The sequence below is a fragment of the Myotis lucifugus genome, unplaced genomic scaffold (genome assembly GCF_000147115.1).
Source record: "Myotis lucifugus unplaced genomic scaffold, Myoluc2.0 scaffold_77, whole genome shotgun sequence".
NCBI lineage: Eukaryota > Metazoa > Chordata > Mammalia > Chiroptera > Vespertilionidae > Myotis > Myotis lucifugus.
The window spans coordinates 2652135-2667065 of NW_005871125.1; the positions used below are offsets into that span (position 1 = coordinate 2652135).

General features: G+C 41.7%; 1 protein-coding gene across 10 annotated transcripts in view; it reads left to right on the forward strand.

The window, feature by feature from the left end:
• PDE7A (phosphodiesterase 7A) overlaps positions 1-14931 on the forward strand; it is a 101470-nt gene that overhangs the window by 69034 nt on the left and 17505 nt on the right. For 8 of the 10 annotated variants that reach the window (XM_014457485.2, XM_023755473.1, XM_023755470.1 and 5 more), the window contains 7 exons: positions 2076-2171; positions 4597-4697; positions 7652-7783; positions 7977-8068; positions 10606-10750; positions 11280-11376; positions 12009-12089. In XM_014457485.2, the coding sequence (XP_014312971.1) occupies positions 2076-2171; positions 4597-4697; positions 7652-7783; positions 7977-8068; positions 10606-10750; positions 11280-11376; positions 12009-12089 (744 nt within the window). The remainder of the gene's footprint in view (positions 1-2075; positions 2172-4596; positions 4698-7651; positions 7784-7976; positions 8069-10605; positions 10751-11279; positions 11377-12008; positions 12090-14931) is intronic. The other 2 variants (XM_023755471.1, XM_023755475.1) reach the window with 1 other exon arrangement.

Below are 14931 nucleotides of genomic sequence, written 5' to 3' on the forward strand. Positions count from 1 at the left end.
TTCCACATTCTCATCAACACTTCTCGCCTTTTTTATAATCCCCATTTTTACTGGTGTGAGGTGACATTGTTGTTTTGATTTGTATTTAGTTGATGATTAGTGATGTCAAGCATCTTTTCATGTGTCTGTTGACCAACTGTATGTCAGGTGGAAAAATGTTCAGATCCTCTGGTCATTTTTTAATTGGATAGTTTGTTTGAACATACATTCTAAAATATCTATGAATATACCCCCCCCCCAAGAAAATTGGTTGTTACAACAGCAGTAGCAGAAATATAGCTCACTTTTTCTCAAATACTTCCAAACCACATAGGCTCATGTTTGTACCAGTAGAGTGTTATCAGGATTTGAATTCATTTTAACTTTTAATTTCATAAAAAGATTTTAATTTCAATAAAAGATTTGAAATGGTTTTTCCCCCCTTTTGAAGACGATATGCCAGGTAGTTTTGAAAAAGAATCTCTTTTGGGCTGCCACATTATTTACAATGTTGCCCATGCAAATATTATTCCAATTAATTAACTTTTTTCCTCAGCCATGAGCTTCTGTTGACAATTTATCTATCCAATTTTCCCAACACTATTTATTAGACCAGTGATGGCGAACCTATGACACGTTTGTCAGAGGTGACACGTGAACTCATTTTTTTGGTTGATTTTTCTTTGTTAAATGGCATTTAAATATATAGGCAGTTTTAGATAATGAATTTAGCCCAGTAGTTCTTTATAATCCTTCATAAATATTACTAGAAATTTTCAATGCAGGGCTAGTTATGTCTTTTATTCATTTTTTGTAAGAATCATCGATATTTTTTTTTTTAGAGAATACTAGAATAGTGTCTATGTTATTGTTCTTGTCCAAATGTTGACAGTAATTATGAGCTTATACTCCTTTTAAAACACAGTCTATTTAATTGTTAATACAGCATATCAGTCCTATAGAGGAAATCTTCAAAACATTGAGAAATATAATGGAAGGTATAAGAAATGGAGAGAGAGTTGAATCTTGGAAGGAAAAACTAAACATTATAAAAAACGGTAGTTTTTCCAAATTTAATTTGTACACGTGGTGTGGCTCCAGTTGTCAGTGATAAGGAGTGAGCTGAGGATGAAGATAACCCCGTTGCATGTGACAACACTCCCAGAAAACTGTGGAGGAGCAGAGAGGGTGACAACTGGAGGGGCCAAGAGAGCCGGGGATTCTTCATTGTTTCAAAGATAAGAGAATCTAGAGCATGTCTGAGTGCCCATCATACTGAGCAATATGAGAAGGGGAGGAGGGAGGGATGTTTTATTCAGTGGAACTGGGGATGGGGGAGCGGGGACATGGTAGATGTATGTGATGGACCAAGGAAGGTTCCTGAGAAGCTATGGAGAGGTAGAGGTATTATTGGCTTTTGAAAGAAAGGGAAATTTGAGGGCTTGTGTTTTTTTTCTGTGAAGTATGAGGCTGTTGAGGATGAGGGGGTGAATAGGATGTGGTTATGTCAGTAGTTTGAGAAAAGTAGAGAAAGCTTGCAAATAGGCATTTTGAAGTCAAAGAACCATTTCACTAGAAAAACATAAGATTGCTAGATATCATATTGTCTATGAATGAATAGGTATAGAATTCTGTCCCGTTTTGTTAGAATAAACACAGCCTCCACCTAACCAGGTGTAGCCAAGGCTGCTTGCTCTGGGACATCTCTGTTAAGCTAAAGCAGGTGGTTGAGGGGACGTGTAGGAAGTGGTTAAGTGCAGCCATGTTTAGGTGCTTTGGGAAGTTAACTTAAATTTAGCGTGGGACAATTTTCAAAGTTTCTATTGATTCTAATTATTTGGGTGTATTTTTTTTTAAATCAGTCTATTAAAAGTTTATCTTCCAGTTTACCTGGTTGTGCAAAATGAAACAACAAAAAAGTTTTTTCTTAGAATGGAAAAAACGATGTGATATTTGAAGTTCATAACTGGTCTAAGAATTTGTAAATTTTAGACAGACAAGGAATTAGTACTTCATGTTGTGTATTCAAAACCTATATGCAATTATGTTAGCTACTAATATCTCCTTTCTCTGTCTTTTTTTTTTTTTTTTTTTAGGAAATAGTCTAGTAAGTTTAACCTGTCATTTATTTAGTCTTCATGGATTAATTGAGTACTTCCATTTAGATATGGTGAAACTTCGTAGATTTTTAGGTAAGTGATTCTAATTCATTTAGCAGTGGTAATAAGATGTATACAAGAACTTTTAAAATTTTGGTATTAAGTAACTATTGATCTAAAACAGACCACTCCAAATTTAGTGGCTTAAAACAACATGCATTATTGAGCTCCTGGGTCTGTGGGCTGTGCATGCTGCTTCCGGTCCTGCTGCTCTCTGTGCGTCTGCAGCTAGCAGCCCAAGAACTGGGACTGACCTGGCGCAGCTCTGAGTGGTCTCCTATTAAGTTAAAAGAATGCAGAGGACTTTGGCACCATAATAGATTCACATTAAGAACAAAAAAGAAAGTAATCTTTATTTTAAAACTAGGTGGGGGGAATCCCTCAGACTGGCCTGCTCCCTCTCACAGTGCAGGACCCCTCTGGGGAGGTCTGACTGCCGTCTTAGGCCCACTCCCCACAGAGGCAGGAGAGGCTCTCACCACCGCCACTGTGCTTGTCAGCCGTGAGCCCGGCTCCTGGCTGAACAGCACTTCCCCTGTGGGAGTGCACTGACCACCAGGGGGCAGCTCCTGTGTTGAGCGTCTGCCCCTGGTGGTCAGTGTGTGTCATAGCGACTGGTCTTTCTGCCATTCAGTCGATTTACATCTTAGGGTTTTATTATATAGGATAGGATAAGCTGAGCTTGTTCAAAGTGGTGTTCAGTTTCCAGGAGAGAGCTGGTGACCCTGGCCCCCTTCACTTCCCACCTGTGCCAGCAGCCGGGCAGGGCAGGTGGAAATGGACTGCACCTGGGGGTGAGAGCTGCGGAGCCTCGGGGCCCAGGGTCGGGGCCTGGGGAGGAATTGGGATGACTTTGCAGTCAGGTCTACATCAGCCACGATTTCCTGACAAAGATGCCACGTCTCTGCCCTTTTCTAAGTGTTCGAAGGGTAAAACTTTAAATATGGGGTACATTGCATTTAGGTCTCTTAATTTGACAGTAAACTTGAAAGATTATTTGGAATATGTTTAAACGTGCAGGGTGGCATTTACCTAAGACTGCTCTGCTTAGGGGAAAGTTGAAGCTTTTCACCGAATAAAAAAACATGTTAGGAAAAAATTGGTAGCATAGCATGCGGATTCTTTTTTTTTTTTAAAGGAAGAAGACAATGTTTTCTTTCCTCTTAAGTTCTAAACTAAGATAAATTTATTACCTGGAAACTTTTTAAAAATACATTTTTACTGATTTCAGAGAAGAAGGGAGAGAGAGAGAAACATCAATGATGAGAGAGAATCATTGATCGGCTGCCTCCTGCACGCCCTTTACTGGGGATTGAGCTGGAAACACGGGCAATGTGCCCTTCACTGGAATCGAACCCGGGACCCTTCAGTCTGCAGGCTGAACCAGCCAGGGCTTGAGAAACTTTTAATGCACATTTATTTATAAATGGTATGCCTGTAATACTGTACTAGTATATAAATTATAAAACACATACAAAAATAGATGGTACAAAAGTACTTAAAAGGCTATTTTAAATGATGGAGTCAAAGTAAATACAGAATTCCAAGTCTTTTTCCCGCTCACAGATGGATTGCAGTCACCACCTTGGGGCTGGCTTGTTCCTCAGAGACCTCTAGGTTTTAGCATGTCTTGCTGTTGGCCCCCCACCCCCCACCCCCGTGCAGGTTTGCTGGCACCACGGGTAGCTCTCCCGCTAATCCTGGCCCACCTTTTCGTGATAGCATAACAGACACAGAGGGAGAAAGAAAAGATTAGCATCAGGTCTATCCCTACAAACTGAAAAACAAATTCCAGGTCCAAAACCCACCGAGTGATGAAGCGCCCACAGGGTCACTTTCATAGACCCAGTATTTGCACTGTTTCAGTGTCATAAAGATTTTTGTTCACTGATGAATTTCTAGTACCACTTAGAACAGTATCTGGCACAATAAAAATTTGTTGAATGGTACTTTTTTACTAAACAGATTCTTTTGGTCTCTCATTCACATTTTCAAAGAGAAAGTATTTTATAATTTTGACATGAATACTTTCTCATTTAAGTTTCAAACAAGCCTGGCCAGTGTGGCTCAGTGGTTGAGCATCAGCCCATGAACCAAGAGGTCACCAGTTTGATCCCAGGTCAGGGCTCGATTCCCAGTAGGCGGCATGCAGGAGGCAGCCGGTTGATGGATGATTGTCTCTCATCATTGATGTTTCTATCTCCCTCTCCCTTTCTCTCTCTAAAAATCAATAAAAACATACATTTTTTAAAAGTTTCAAACAAGTTAGGAGTCAAAATGGTATTGATTCTTTAGGTATCCATGTGAGTGTGGGTGATTATCATCTCTCTGAACCTGAACAGTTAACTGATAGCCACATGGACAGTGTCGGTGGGAACTTGTGATTATCACAGTTTTTTACTTGTCCATGCCGCCCATTTACAATTAAGGGGGGGGGGGGGCCTTTCCTTCGTTGCAGTTATGATTCAAGAAGATTACCACAGTCAGAACCCGTACCACAACGCCGTCCACGCTGCGGACGTCACTCAGGCCATGCACTGTTACCTACGAGAACCCAAGGTGAGGCGCTGACATGACAGCAGGTGAAAATCCTCAGAGTGTCTCTTTGCTTTATTTCAAATACTTTTCCCTAAGTTAGTGACTTGACTCAGAATCAGAAGTTTCCTTCACAGGACTGAGATCTATCGGGATCAAGTTTCCAAAAACGGCTGTATCTGTAGGCGCAGCTACTGGAGAATTGGGGGGGGGGGGGGGTTGCTGAGGGAACAGCTGCAGGAGGCCCAGCGAGGGCCAGATCCCCGGGGCTGTCCGACACCCGCATTGACGCCGTGTCCCTGAGGAGTAGGGAGCAGGCTGCTGTGTGAACATGAACGCCTGGCCGCTCAGGAGCTGGTTCAGGGCTCCTCGAGGGGGCAGGCACACAGTCCTGGGTGTGACGGGGGAGGGGGGGGGCGCTTAGAATTAGAAGGACTGGGGTCTGGTGTCCAGTGCGTTTGGGAAGCCGCGCAGGGAGGGGAGCGATGGAGGCTGCGTGTGCAGGCTGGGCAGGCGGTAGAGCTGGAGGCTCGTGAGAAGAAGGCAGGAGAAGGAGCTTGTTTGGGGCGGGGAGGGTAGAGATGGGGACTTCCGGTTTGAATCTGGAGACAAATGTATTTGTGGGATATCCAAATGGGTGCCTGATAGACGGGTGGGTAAGAGTCTGACATATAGGAGAGAAGTCAAACAGAACTTTTAAAGATTGTTTTTTTCTTTTCATGTTTCTCGTGTTAATGATTCACTCTTTAATCTACCTGAGATTATTTGATGTCATGTGTAATCATACATGAATTTTTTTTTAGTTTAATTCTGGATTACTGGATTCTCCCAGGATAGTACATATCTATTCTTCTGCCACTTCCCTCTGTTGTAGTTACCATAAGAATATAACATGTGCATATTGCTTAATTATTTGTTGATAAGATATCCACAGCCTTGCCCACATGTTCTGGGTTGGGAGGGAAGGTTGCTCTGTGTGCAGGGTGCTCGGAGAGTGTGCCATGCTTTAAAAATCTATATTTTTAAAATGCTGTCACAAATCCTGAAGAGGAAATAATTTTCTTCAACAACTTCTCCCCATTCTTTGAACTTCTCCACATACCAATGATAAGCAATACAAAAATAAATAATAAATATTCTTGGCCTTCTGACAGCTTACAGTTTTCCAGGGGATTCAAGCCCTTAGATGTTGAGTTTTCTTTTTCAGACTGAGATGAACTTGACACAAGGGATGGAAAAAGATTCATTCTGGCATTGAAAGAGAATATTAAAATTGGAATCAAAATTTATCTAAATTAAAATTTTTCCATTTTCATCTTTATCATGTGTAATATATGTTAGTTCAGTATCATAATCTATAAGTAAGTGTACCGATATTGGTGGTGTATGATCACACTGTTTTACTGCCAGGGCACAGGGTCATACAAGTTTAGAGAGCATTGACCTAACGTTACCTAAGGAAAAGCATGTCCTGCTGAGTGCCATCATGGCCGGACATGTGAAGTGCTGTAGGAACACAAATCAGCCATTGCCAGGGAGGGGCTGCAGGCGAAGAAGAGGGGTGATGGGGTGGTCAGGGGAGTTGGGCCTGAGATGAGGAGCAGTGGCCCAGTAATGAGAAGGGATTCATGAAAAGCAGACGATACATGTAGCAAGGTGGTTGTTTTTTATCACTGAAATTTTCAGTCAGGTAACAAACTTTTTTCTGTGATTATTTTATTGTATCGAGTAAGATTAATAATGATGATTGGGAGCAGCAGTGTAATTGTTAGCTTACAAGATTGCCTTTTCTGATGTGTGCACATTGTGTTCGCTGTTCTGAGTGTGCCATCCACTGGGAGAGGCTTGAGTTCAGACTGGACGAGGACTCTGCTCTCTGATGACCCAGTAGCCTCCTTAGACAGTGGGGCCTCAGAAATAACCTCATGTTTAGATTCTTAATTGAGATCCAGTAAACAATTGCTGGTCAGCCTCACACGGGGCACCACTTCGCCGGGACGGACCGGCAGACCCTGAATGATGGATGAATAATTACTCTAACACACGTTTCTGTGAAAGAGGGGGCTAAGGTACTGCTTGGCTATCACTGCCAAGTAGCCCTGTTCTCCTGCCTCCTTTGGCTTTTATTGTCAGAACAGCTTGATCTAAAATTAACCTCTAGATACAATCTGCAGGGTAAGTATCCTTGAGAAAGTATATGCTTCTACACGGTCGGGTGTAAAAGACTAAACAGAGATTCTAGCAAAACACCCCGGGGATGGGACTTGTTTGGAAAAGTCAGGCTCCCCTCAGAGGCCCCCGACCTTTTGGAGAATCCTCCTTACAGACATTCCAACCAAGTCTTGTGTTTCCCCACAAACAGTCTTCTATAATAATAAAAGCATAATATGCTAATTAGACCAGACATCCTTCCAGACAACCTTCCAGATGAAGCCGGGACTGCGAGAGAAGCCCGGGTCCCGGGTGCCAGATGGAAGCCGGAGCCGGCAGCCGGGGGAGGAAGGCCTACTCTTGCACGAATTTGGTGCATGGGGCCTCTAGTTTGTTGATAAAAATCTGTTAACAGGGTAGATCTCATGTTAAGTGTTCTTATAATAAAAAATATTTAACCTCATAGGTCTTTTCTGTTTGCTGTAATGGCTGTGGTAATAAAAATATACAAACCTGTGTTTATTGCTTCAGAACTATTCTTTTTTTCAAATATTTGAAAAAGCCATCTTTTTTGAGATGGCTTGTACTTTGCCATTGTGATTAAGCTTGTTTAAAACAAAGCTGTGGAAGGCCGAGCTGTCCGATCTGCCCTCTCAGTGTCTGAGGAGGCCAGCCCAGCAGGCGCCGGTGGCCTTAGCGAACAGTCTGAAAACCAGGACGGGAGGGCACTGGCAACACTGCCATTTTGGGGCTAATTGAAACCCGTTGCAGTGGGACAGAGTTGATTTCAAATATGACTGTAATTAATCTTCTTTTGTCAACTTCAGCTTGCCAACTCCGTAACTCCTTGGGATGTCTTGCTGAGCTTAATTGCAGCTGCCACGCATGATCTGGATCATCCAGGTGTTAATCAACCTTTCCTTATTAAAACTAACCATTACTTGGCAACTTTATACAAGGTTAGTGCCGTTTTATCATCAACATTTAATATTCCTGCATTCCTGAAAATGTTTCATGTTTTCAAGAAGTGAAAGTGGTTAACAAATGTTAGGATTTTAACCAGATTAATATTACTCCCAAATAATTCTTTATGTTCAGAAAGAGATTTATTACCATTAAATAACTCCGATATGCTTTTTTTTTTTCCTGTAGAATACCTCAGTCCTGGAAAACCACCACTGGAGATCTGCCGTGGGGTTATTGAGAGAATCCGGTTTATTCTCACATATGCCGTTAGAGAGCAGGTAGGCTGGATTCAGACAAATTTAATTTGCTGTGAACTATGAAAATTAACCTGGCAAAACAATTTTATAAGGTTTAAAATTACATTATTATGTTCAAGTGTTCCATAATTTTCAGGTTTGGGGGGGTTGTTAAATTTAATGGGTAAATTATTTTATTTTACAAATTTATATAAAAATTTTAGTAATTTAAACCTGTTCTACAGTACAGTTAATAGGATATTTTTAGTGAATTATTATGAAAGATCATCCCATGGATTTGAGTACTATATAAAACTCACTCCAAACACACAATGGCTCAATCACAGTTTACTGCTTATTTATATAAATAGTATAACATATTTCCATTTTGTGCTAATTTAAACAAAACCTTAAGTTCTAGAAATAAATAGAAAGTAAACATCCTGTATAATAAATAGATTTATTAAAAATAAAGCTTCAAAATTGATAAGAAGTAAAAATCCTGCAGCTATAGGTCACTTCTGGAGCTATAGGATAAAATAATGACTGGAAAGAACAGAAAATATTAATTTTTTAGAATAGATCATTTAATGTTAAGCAGGCCATTTGAAAGCCTAATAAAGAGCATCAATGTGAATGAGCCCAACATGACGGAGGTTGCTAACAAACTCTCGTGTCATTGTCCATAAGCAAAGGTTCAGTAGTGACTGCCTCACAGAGAAGGTGGCTTAGGAAAACCATGTCAGTGGTTATGTAAACCAAGTGATTCTAGCAAAAAGGTGAGGCATGAAACTGGGTATTAAAATTTAAGTTACTATCACAGTCCTTTCCTTTTTCCCTTTCATGATTTAAAAACTTGAGTGTTTTGTGTAATGACCATAAGAAAAAAGCTGGACTTTATTTTTTATTTTTTTAAACTCTTTATTCATGGATACCATTTGGAGTTATGACAGTACTTCCGGTAAGTAAAATTGTTTCTTGCTGAGTACAAATATAAAAGTTGCTTAACCATACAGTCTTTGTATATAGAAAGTATCTTTTCTTTGACTAAGGTAGGTTAAAATGTGTGCTTTGTTTTGCCTTTTAATCATGTTTTGCATTTGATAATGAACCCCCTGTTAAATTCTCAGATTTAATACAAGTAAAAACTGAAACTGAGGAACTCTACACAACAGCATTCTTTGGATGTTGTTTTTTTTCTGTATTTCAATATTGTGAGCCTTTTAATTTATTGACAGCTCTGATCATTATACAAAGATAATGTTTGCTATGGCCCATTGAAATAAAAGGCAGGTTTTTATTTTATTTTATTTTATTTTATTTTATTTTATTTTATTTTATTTTAATCCTCACCCAAGGATATGTTTATTGATTTTAGAGAGAGCGGAAGGAATGGGGGGGAGAGAGAGAGAGGGAGGGAGGGAAGGAAGGAGGAAGGGAAAGAAAGAAAGGAAGAGATAGAGAAAGAAAGAAAGAACATCTATGTGAAACACTGATAGGTTGCTCTGGCACATGCCCCAGCTGGGGATGGACCCATAACCTTTTTGGTTTACAAGATGACGCTCCAACCAACTGAGCCACCCAGCCAGTCAAAAAGCAGGAATTTTTTTTTAAAGTTTATTTCTCCTGTTATTTGATTTGAGACATTTTTTTTTTAATATCATGGTTTTTTTGTTTGTTTTGTTGTTGTTATTCCTCATGAAAGATATTTTTTTCCATTGATTTTTAGACAGTGGAAGGGAGGGGGAGAGAGACAGACAGACTGACATTGATGTGAGAAAGGCACATCGATTGGTTGCCTCCCATGTGAGCCCCAACCAGGGCCAGGGATCGAACCTGCAACCCAACGAGCCCTTTACCAGGTAATCAAACCTGGGACCCTTCAGTACTCGGGCCAGTGCTCTAACCACTGACCCACACCTGCCAGGGCTAGAATATCATATATTTTTAATTTATATTAACATGTTACCTTTTACCTTCCAGAAAATTTGGGTAGTCATTTAGATGATTGACTCTTGAGTATACATATACGGCTATATACAACTGCTGAACTATACATATAATTGAATCTAAACTTTCTCAAACATTTTGGTGGGATTTCATCAGGATTTAATTGGACATTTTAGTCAGAATATCTATAGGAGTTGGTTGTTGAATGGACTCCTTTCCCTCCTTTTGAAACTTCCTTCTGCTTTCCAGATCTCAGGCACCAGGAAAGAAACCCAGAGTTGTTTACCCTCAGCACATCCCAGCAAAGAATTTTCACAGAAAATATACCAATCTTATTGTTTTTTATAGGCAAATAATTCCACCTTGGCTGGAAAAATAAAAGGCACTCTTTTGAGGATGTTTGCATATTAGTATTTTCTACAAACTCTTGGTTTTAGTTTTGATTATTTTAGTAGTTTTTTTATGCATTATTTAAAATTCATTTTTTGTGATAGGTTAAAAGTTGTGTGGCAATTAGAATATATTAGGGCTCTATAAAGTTTTCTGAATATTAAGTTTAAGGAAAAAATTAATAAGTAACTATTTAATTGAAAGTCTTGTATTTTCTTTTTATATTTTTCTAATTCCAGGAAACAAATGGAAACTCAGATAGGTGCTTTGATACTAGCCACAGACATCAGTCGCCAAAACGAGTATCTGTCGTTGTTTAGGTCCCATTTGGATAGAGGTGACTTATGCCTGGAAGATGCCAGACATAGGCATTTGGTTTTACAGGTAAAATGGGGCTTGGAAAGATTCTGTTTCTGGGGTAAATCATGTGACTGTTAGACTAAAGAGGAAATATTCTAGTGTCGTGTTCAGAGTGGTTACGTCTGAGAGAGAGCTGTGGGGTTTCCTTCCCCAGGGAGAGCCCCCTCCCCGGAGAGCACCGTCGATTGGCATTGTTCACACTTGGGATTCCTAACAAAAACAGGTTTTGCAAGAGCATTTTGTTTTAATAAGTTCTCACTTATTAAAGTTTAAGAAAAAAAATTGACAGGAATTGGGTAATTATTTGTAACTTTCTGGTTACTCCAGGCCATGTGCTCGGCTGTACAGTTAGGTTTGCAGTCTTGCAGCATTTCTGGAGAAATGGTTGGTAGACCTAACAGGGTCATAAAAGTAACATAAAAAATGAATTTTCTGTTGCAGTATTTTCTCCTTTTTTAAAGGTGTTGTTTTGCCACTATTAGAGTAGATTTAAACTTACTACATTTGGAATTTTACTTTTTTCTTAAAACGACATTACTGTTTTGCTTGCTAGATGGCTTTGAAATGTGCTGATATTTGTAACCCGTGTCGGACCTGGGAATTAAGCAAGCAGTGGAGTGAAAAAGTAACAGAGGAATTCTTCCATCAAGGCAAGTTACAGTATTGAATGCTAATTAATCTACTCAGCTCATTTTCTTAGATCATATGAATAAAATAACTCGGACATTTATAGGAGGCTAGTGGTAGATACTTGATATTTTTAGTGACAATTTACAGTAGATGCACATATAACCAATAATGAACAGACTGAGCATGTTTTGAAAATTAGCAGTTCTCTTCAAATCATCAGATGTGTGTGCATGCATTTATGAATCGGCATCAATCAGGTTGGAAATTTTGCTGAATGGGAAGATTTTGCTGACCTTACCCCTCCTGTCCTGTGTGGAGGGCGTGGCCATATGAACATATAAGACGTTTTTGTGATTTAAACCCAGGAACCAAGGATCTTCATTTCATGCACCTTCCTTTTAGAAATCTAGGATTTAAATTAAAATGCTGGCAGAACTACAGTGTTGAGGTAAAACACCTGGTAGAAGTCTTCCTCCTCCATTTGCGATAGGCTTTGCTATGTGTGAATGACGTAGAGAACCGCCTGAGAGGCTTTCCTCTCGGGGATTAAATACGTTGCCTTTTTTCTAAGGAGTGGACAGGTAAGCTGTAGACTTCAGTGACATGCGGTAGGTGTGCTCCACATTAACAGTTCTGTCTCATTAATTTCTAGGAGACATAGAGAAGAAGTATCAGCTGGGTGTGAGTCCATTTTGTGATCGTCAGACTGAATCTATTGCCAACATCCAGATTGGTAACTATACGTAGATACGTAGATACGGGCCAGTTAGAAAAGTGCCACTGATTGTAACTTTGTCAAGAAAAAGAGATACACTTGAAATATAGGATATTACAATTATGCTCATTTAAACAATCTAAAATTTTACTCTTGTCTTATTTTGCTCTTATAATTACTCTCATTTGACTATAGGTTGTAAAACATAATTTTTGCCGAACATGTAACAGCTCCTTTTTTGTGTGTTCTAAAGTGGAAATACGCTTTTGCCTCGTGGAAGCTTTTTGCATAATTCTGGGGCATGAAAAGGGGACCCCTGTGCTGAGTGTGATGTGAGAGCAGTTGGCACTGCTTCCTCCTCTTGGTTATCACGGCCGGGTGGTCACAGTACCTCCTCCACCTCTCGCACGGGCCTCTTGAGATCTTGCCTCGATTTGTCCCTTCAGTCTTCGCCCCAACAACTTGCCCTCATTTACCCAGAGCAGCCGAGGACCCTCCAGGGGCCCCCAAGTCCACGCTGCACCTTCAGCCTCATGGGCTCCTTTTCCTTGTCCTGTCCTCCGGGCAGGCAGCGTCCTCTCCCGGGCTCTCAGGGCCCTCCTGGCCTTGGTGATGTGCCCCTGAGCCAGCGCTGCAGCGGGGCTGAGGCACTGAGAGCCATGAGGGACCGTAGCTGGAGGAAGAAGCATGAGGAGGCTGCTGTGATGGACGCTGTGCAGTGGTGGCAGGAAAGACGGGCGTGGGCCGGGCGTGTGGGGTGACCCAGCAAGGTTTGGAGGAGTGACTAATTTTGGTCGCTGGTATGCAGTAGGGCCTTTGAGAATTAGACTGAACATAGTGAAATGTGTACACAGATTTTAGAAAGATAAAGTTTCTAGAAAGTCAGAAGATAGCATAATACTGTGGCCTAAGACTGAAAAGAGGACTGTGTTAGGCTCAGATTCAGAAATGTCATTCCTGTGTCATGGCAAAGGGTCCCGTGTGGAAGACAGTGGGCAGTACCTGACTTGCCTGCAGAGGGTGGTGGAGATGAGTCTGTGGGAAGGGGGTGTGGCACAGACGCTGGGGGGTGGGCGGGGCGGGGGGGGGGGGTGGGACGCAGCTCAGCCAGGAAAGCTGAGGTTTTCAGAGGGTGAGACAGGACGTAGATCTGCTCTGGCTCTCAGGGGGACTTGTCTTCACATGTGAAAGAATAGGTGGCACGCAGGCAAGGCACGGAGGCCGGGGAACGGGTCGCCAGCTCGCTCTAGCTACTTTGAATGGCTTTGCCTAATGGGAGAACTTGCAAATGAGGTTTCTAAAAGCTGCAGTATTTAAAAGGGAAAAGGAGCCAGATGCCTTAAACCAGTGGTTCTCAACCTTCCTAATGCCGAGACCCTTTAATACAGTTCCTCATGTTGTGGTGACCCCCAATTTCATTGTTACAAATTGAACATAATTAAAGCATAGCGATTAATCACAAAACAATATGTAATTATATATGTGTTTCCCGATGGTCTTAGGCGACCCCTGTGACAGGGTCGTTCGACCCCCCCAAAGGGGTCGCGACCCACAGGTTGAGAACCACTGCCTTAAACTGTTCTGTAGGTCTTGTCAGTGTTGGAAAATTCTGGAATGGATTATCAGAGGGGCAGGGATAGGTAAGTGATAGTAATAGTTCACATCTCCTGACTCCACAACCACCACAGGACAAGTGATGCTGGTATTCTCTTGTTCAGATAGTTTGTTTGCCCAGTTTATACAGTTAACGGGGGTTGGGCTTTCTGATGTCAATCCCCAGGTAAAGGGGGTTTAGGAAGATTCTATTTCTACGGTAAGTCATGTGACTGTTAGAACAGATTCTGTGCTAAGCAGTGATTACTGGGAGCCAGCACAGTCAGTACATAGAAGTCATGTTTCATTAATAGCATTTCCTTCTGTGATGGGAATACTAGTTTCCTTGACCGAGAATATCACGTACTGGTAAGAGCAAGGCATTTGGCCAGGCGTCCATAGGGTCTGTGCGGATGCTCAAGCGCGTGGCTAGTGCAGGTCAGCGGATTCACAGGCGGCTGAGCAGCTGGCGGAGTCCTGCCCTCGCGCAGGTGCTGCATGGCTGTGTCCATGGCCCCAGCCTATTCATTTTGATCAGCTACTTAAGACCTACAATACATTTTAGGTTAACACAGAGCCAGAAGTGGTAGTTAATGTGTTTGATATTAGAGGCAACCATTTGGAAGGAGGAGTCACGGGAAGCCCGTGATCATGAGGCTCTGCGTTTGGTGCAAAACTCCAGCTGCTCGTGCCTGAGCGTGGCCCCTGGAAGAGACGGCGCTGGGTGGCTGGCCCTGCCTGGCCCTGGAGTGAGGACGGCATCCAAAGCTGCCGTTTGGTGCTGTGGGGGCATCTTTTTGTGTTTCTCCTTCTCACAGAACGCAGCTCCTTGAGGGCAGATCTGTGGCCGTATTCACTGCTCTACCCCGGCCACCCAAGACAGTGCCGGCACATAGTAGGTTCTCAGCTGCTGTGTGTGAGGGAAACAAAAGAAATGGAAGAAAGCCTTATTTCTGACCCGGCTGCTATTTCAGATTCCAGCACTTGTACACTTAAGGAAAGTCAACCATCAGACCATACCTGACTTTTCTAATTAACAGTAGTGGGTGCTGCCTGCTGTAGTGAGATTTGTTGGCTGAATGGAACCTGTATTTTCTATGGTCTTTTGCTGCAAAGACAAGGTTTTAGAGAAGAAAAATTAAAAGCTGGCTTACACAAGCAGTGATAGAATTTGGATGTACATTTTCCCTGTCCTTAACAGATCAAAAGTTAGGAAGATAGCCCTAACCGGTTTGGCTCAGTGGATAGAGCATCGGCCTGCGGACTG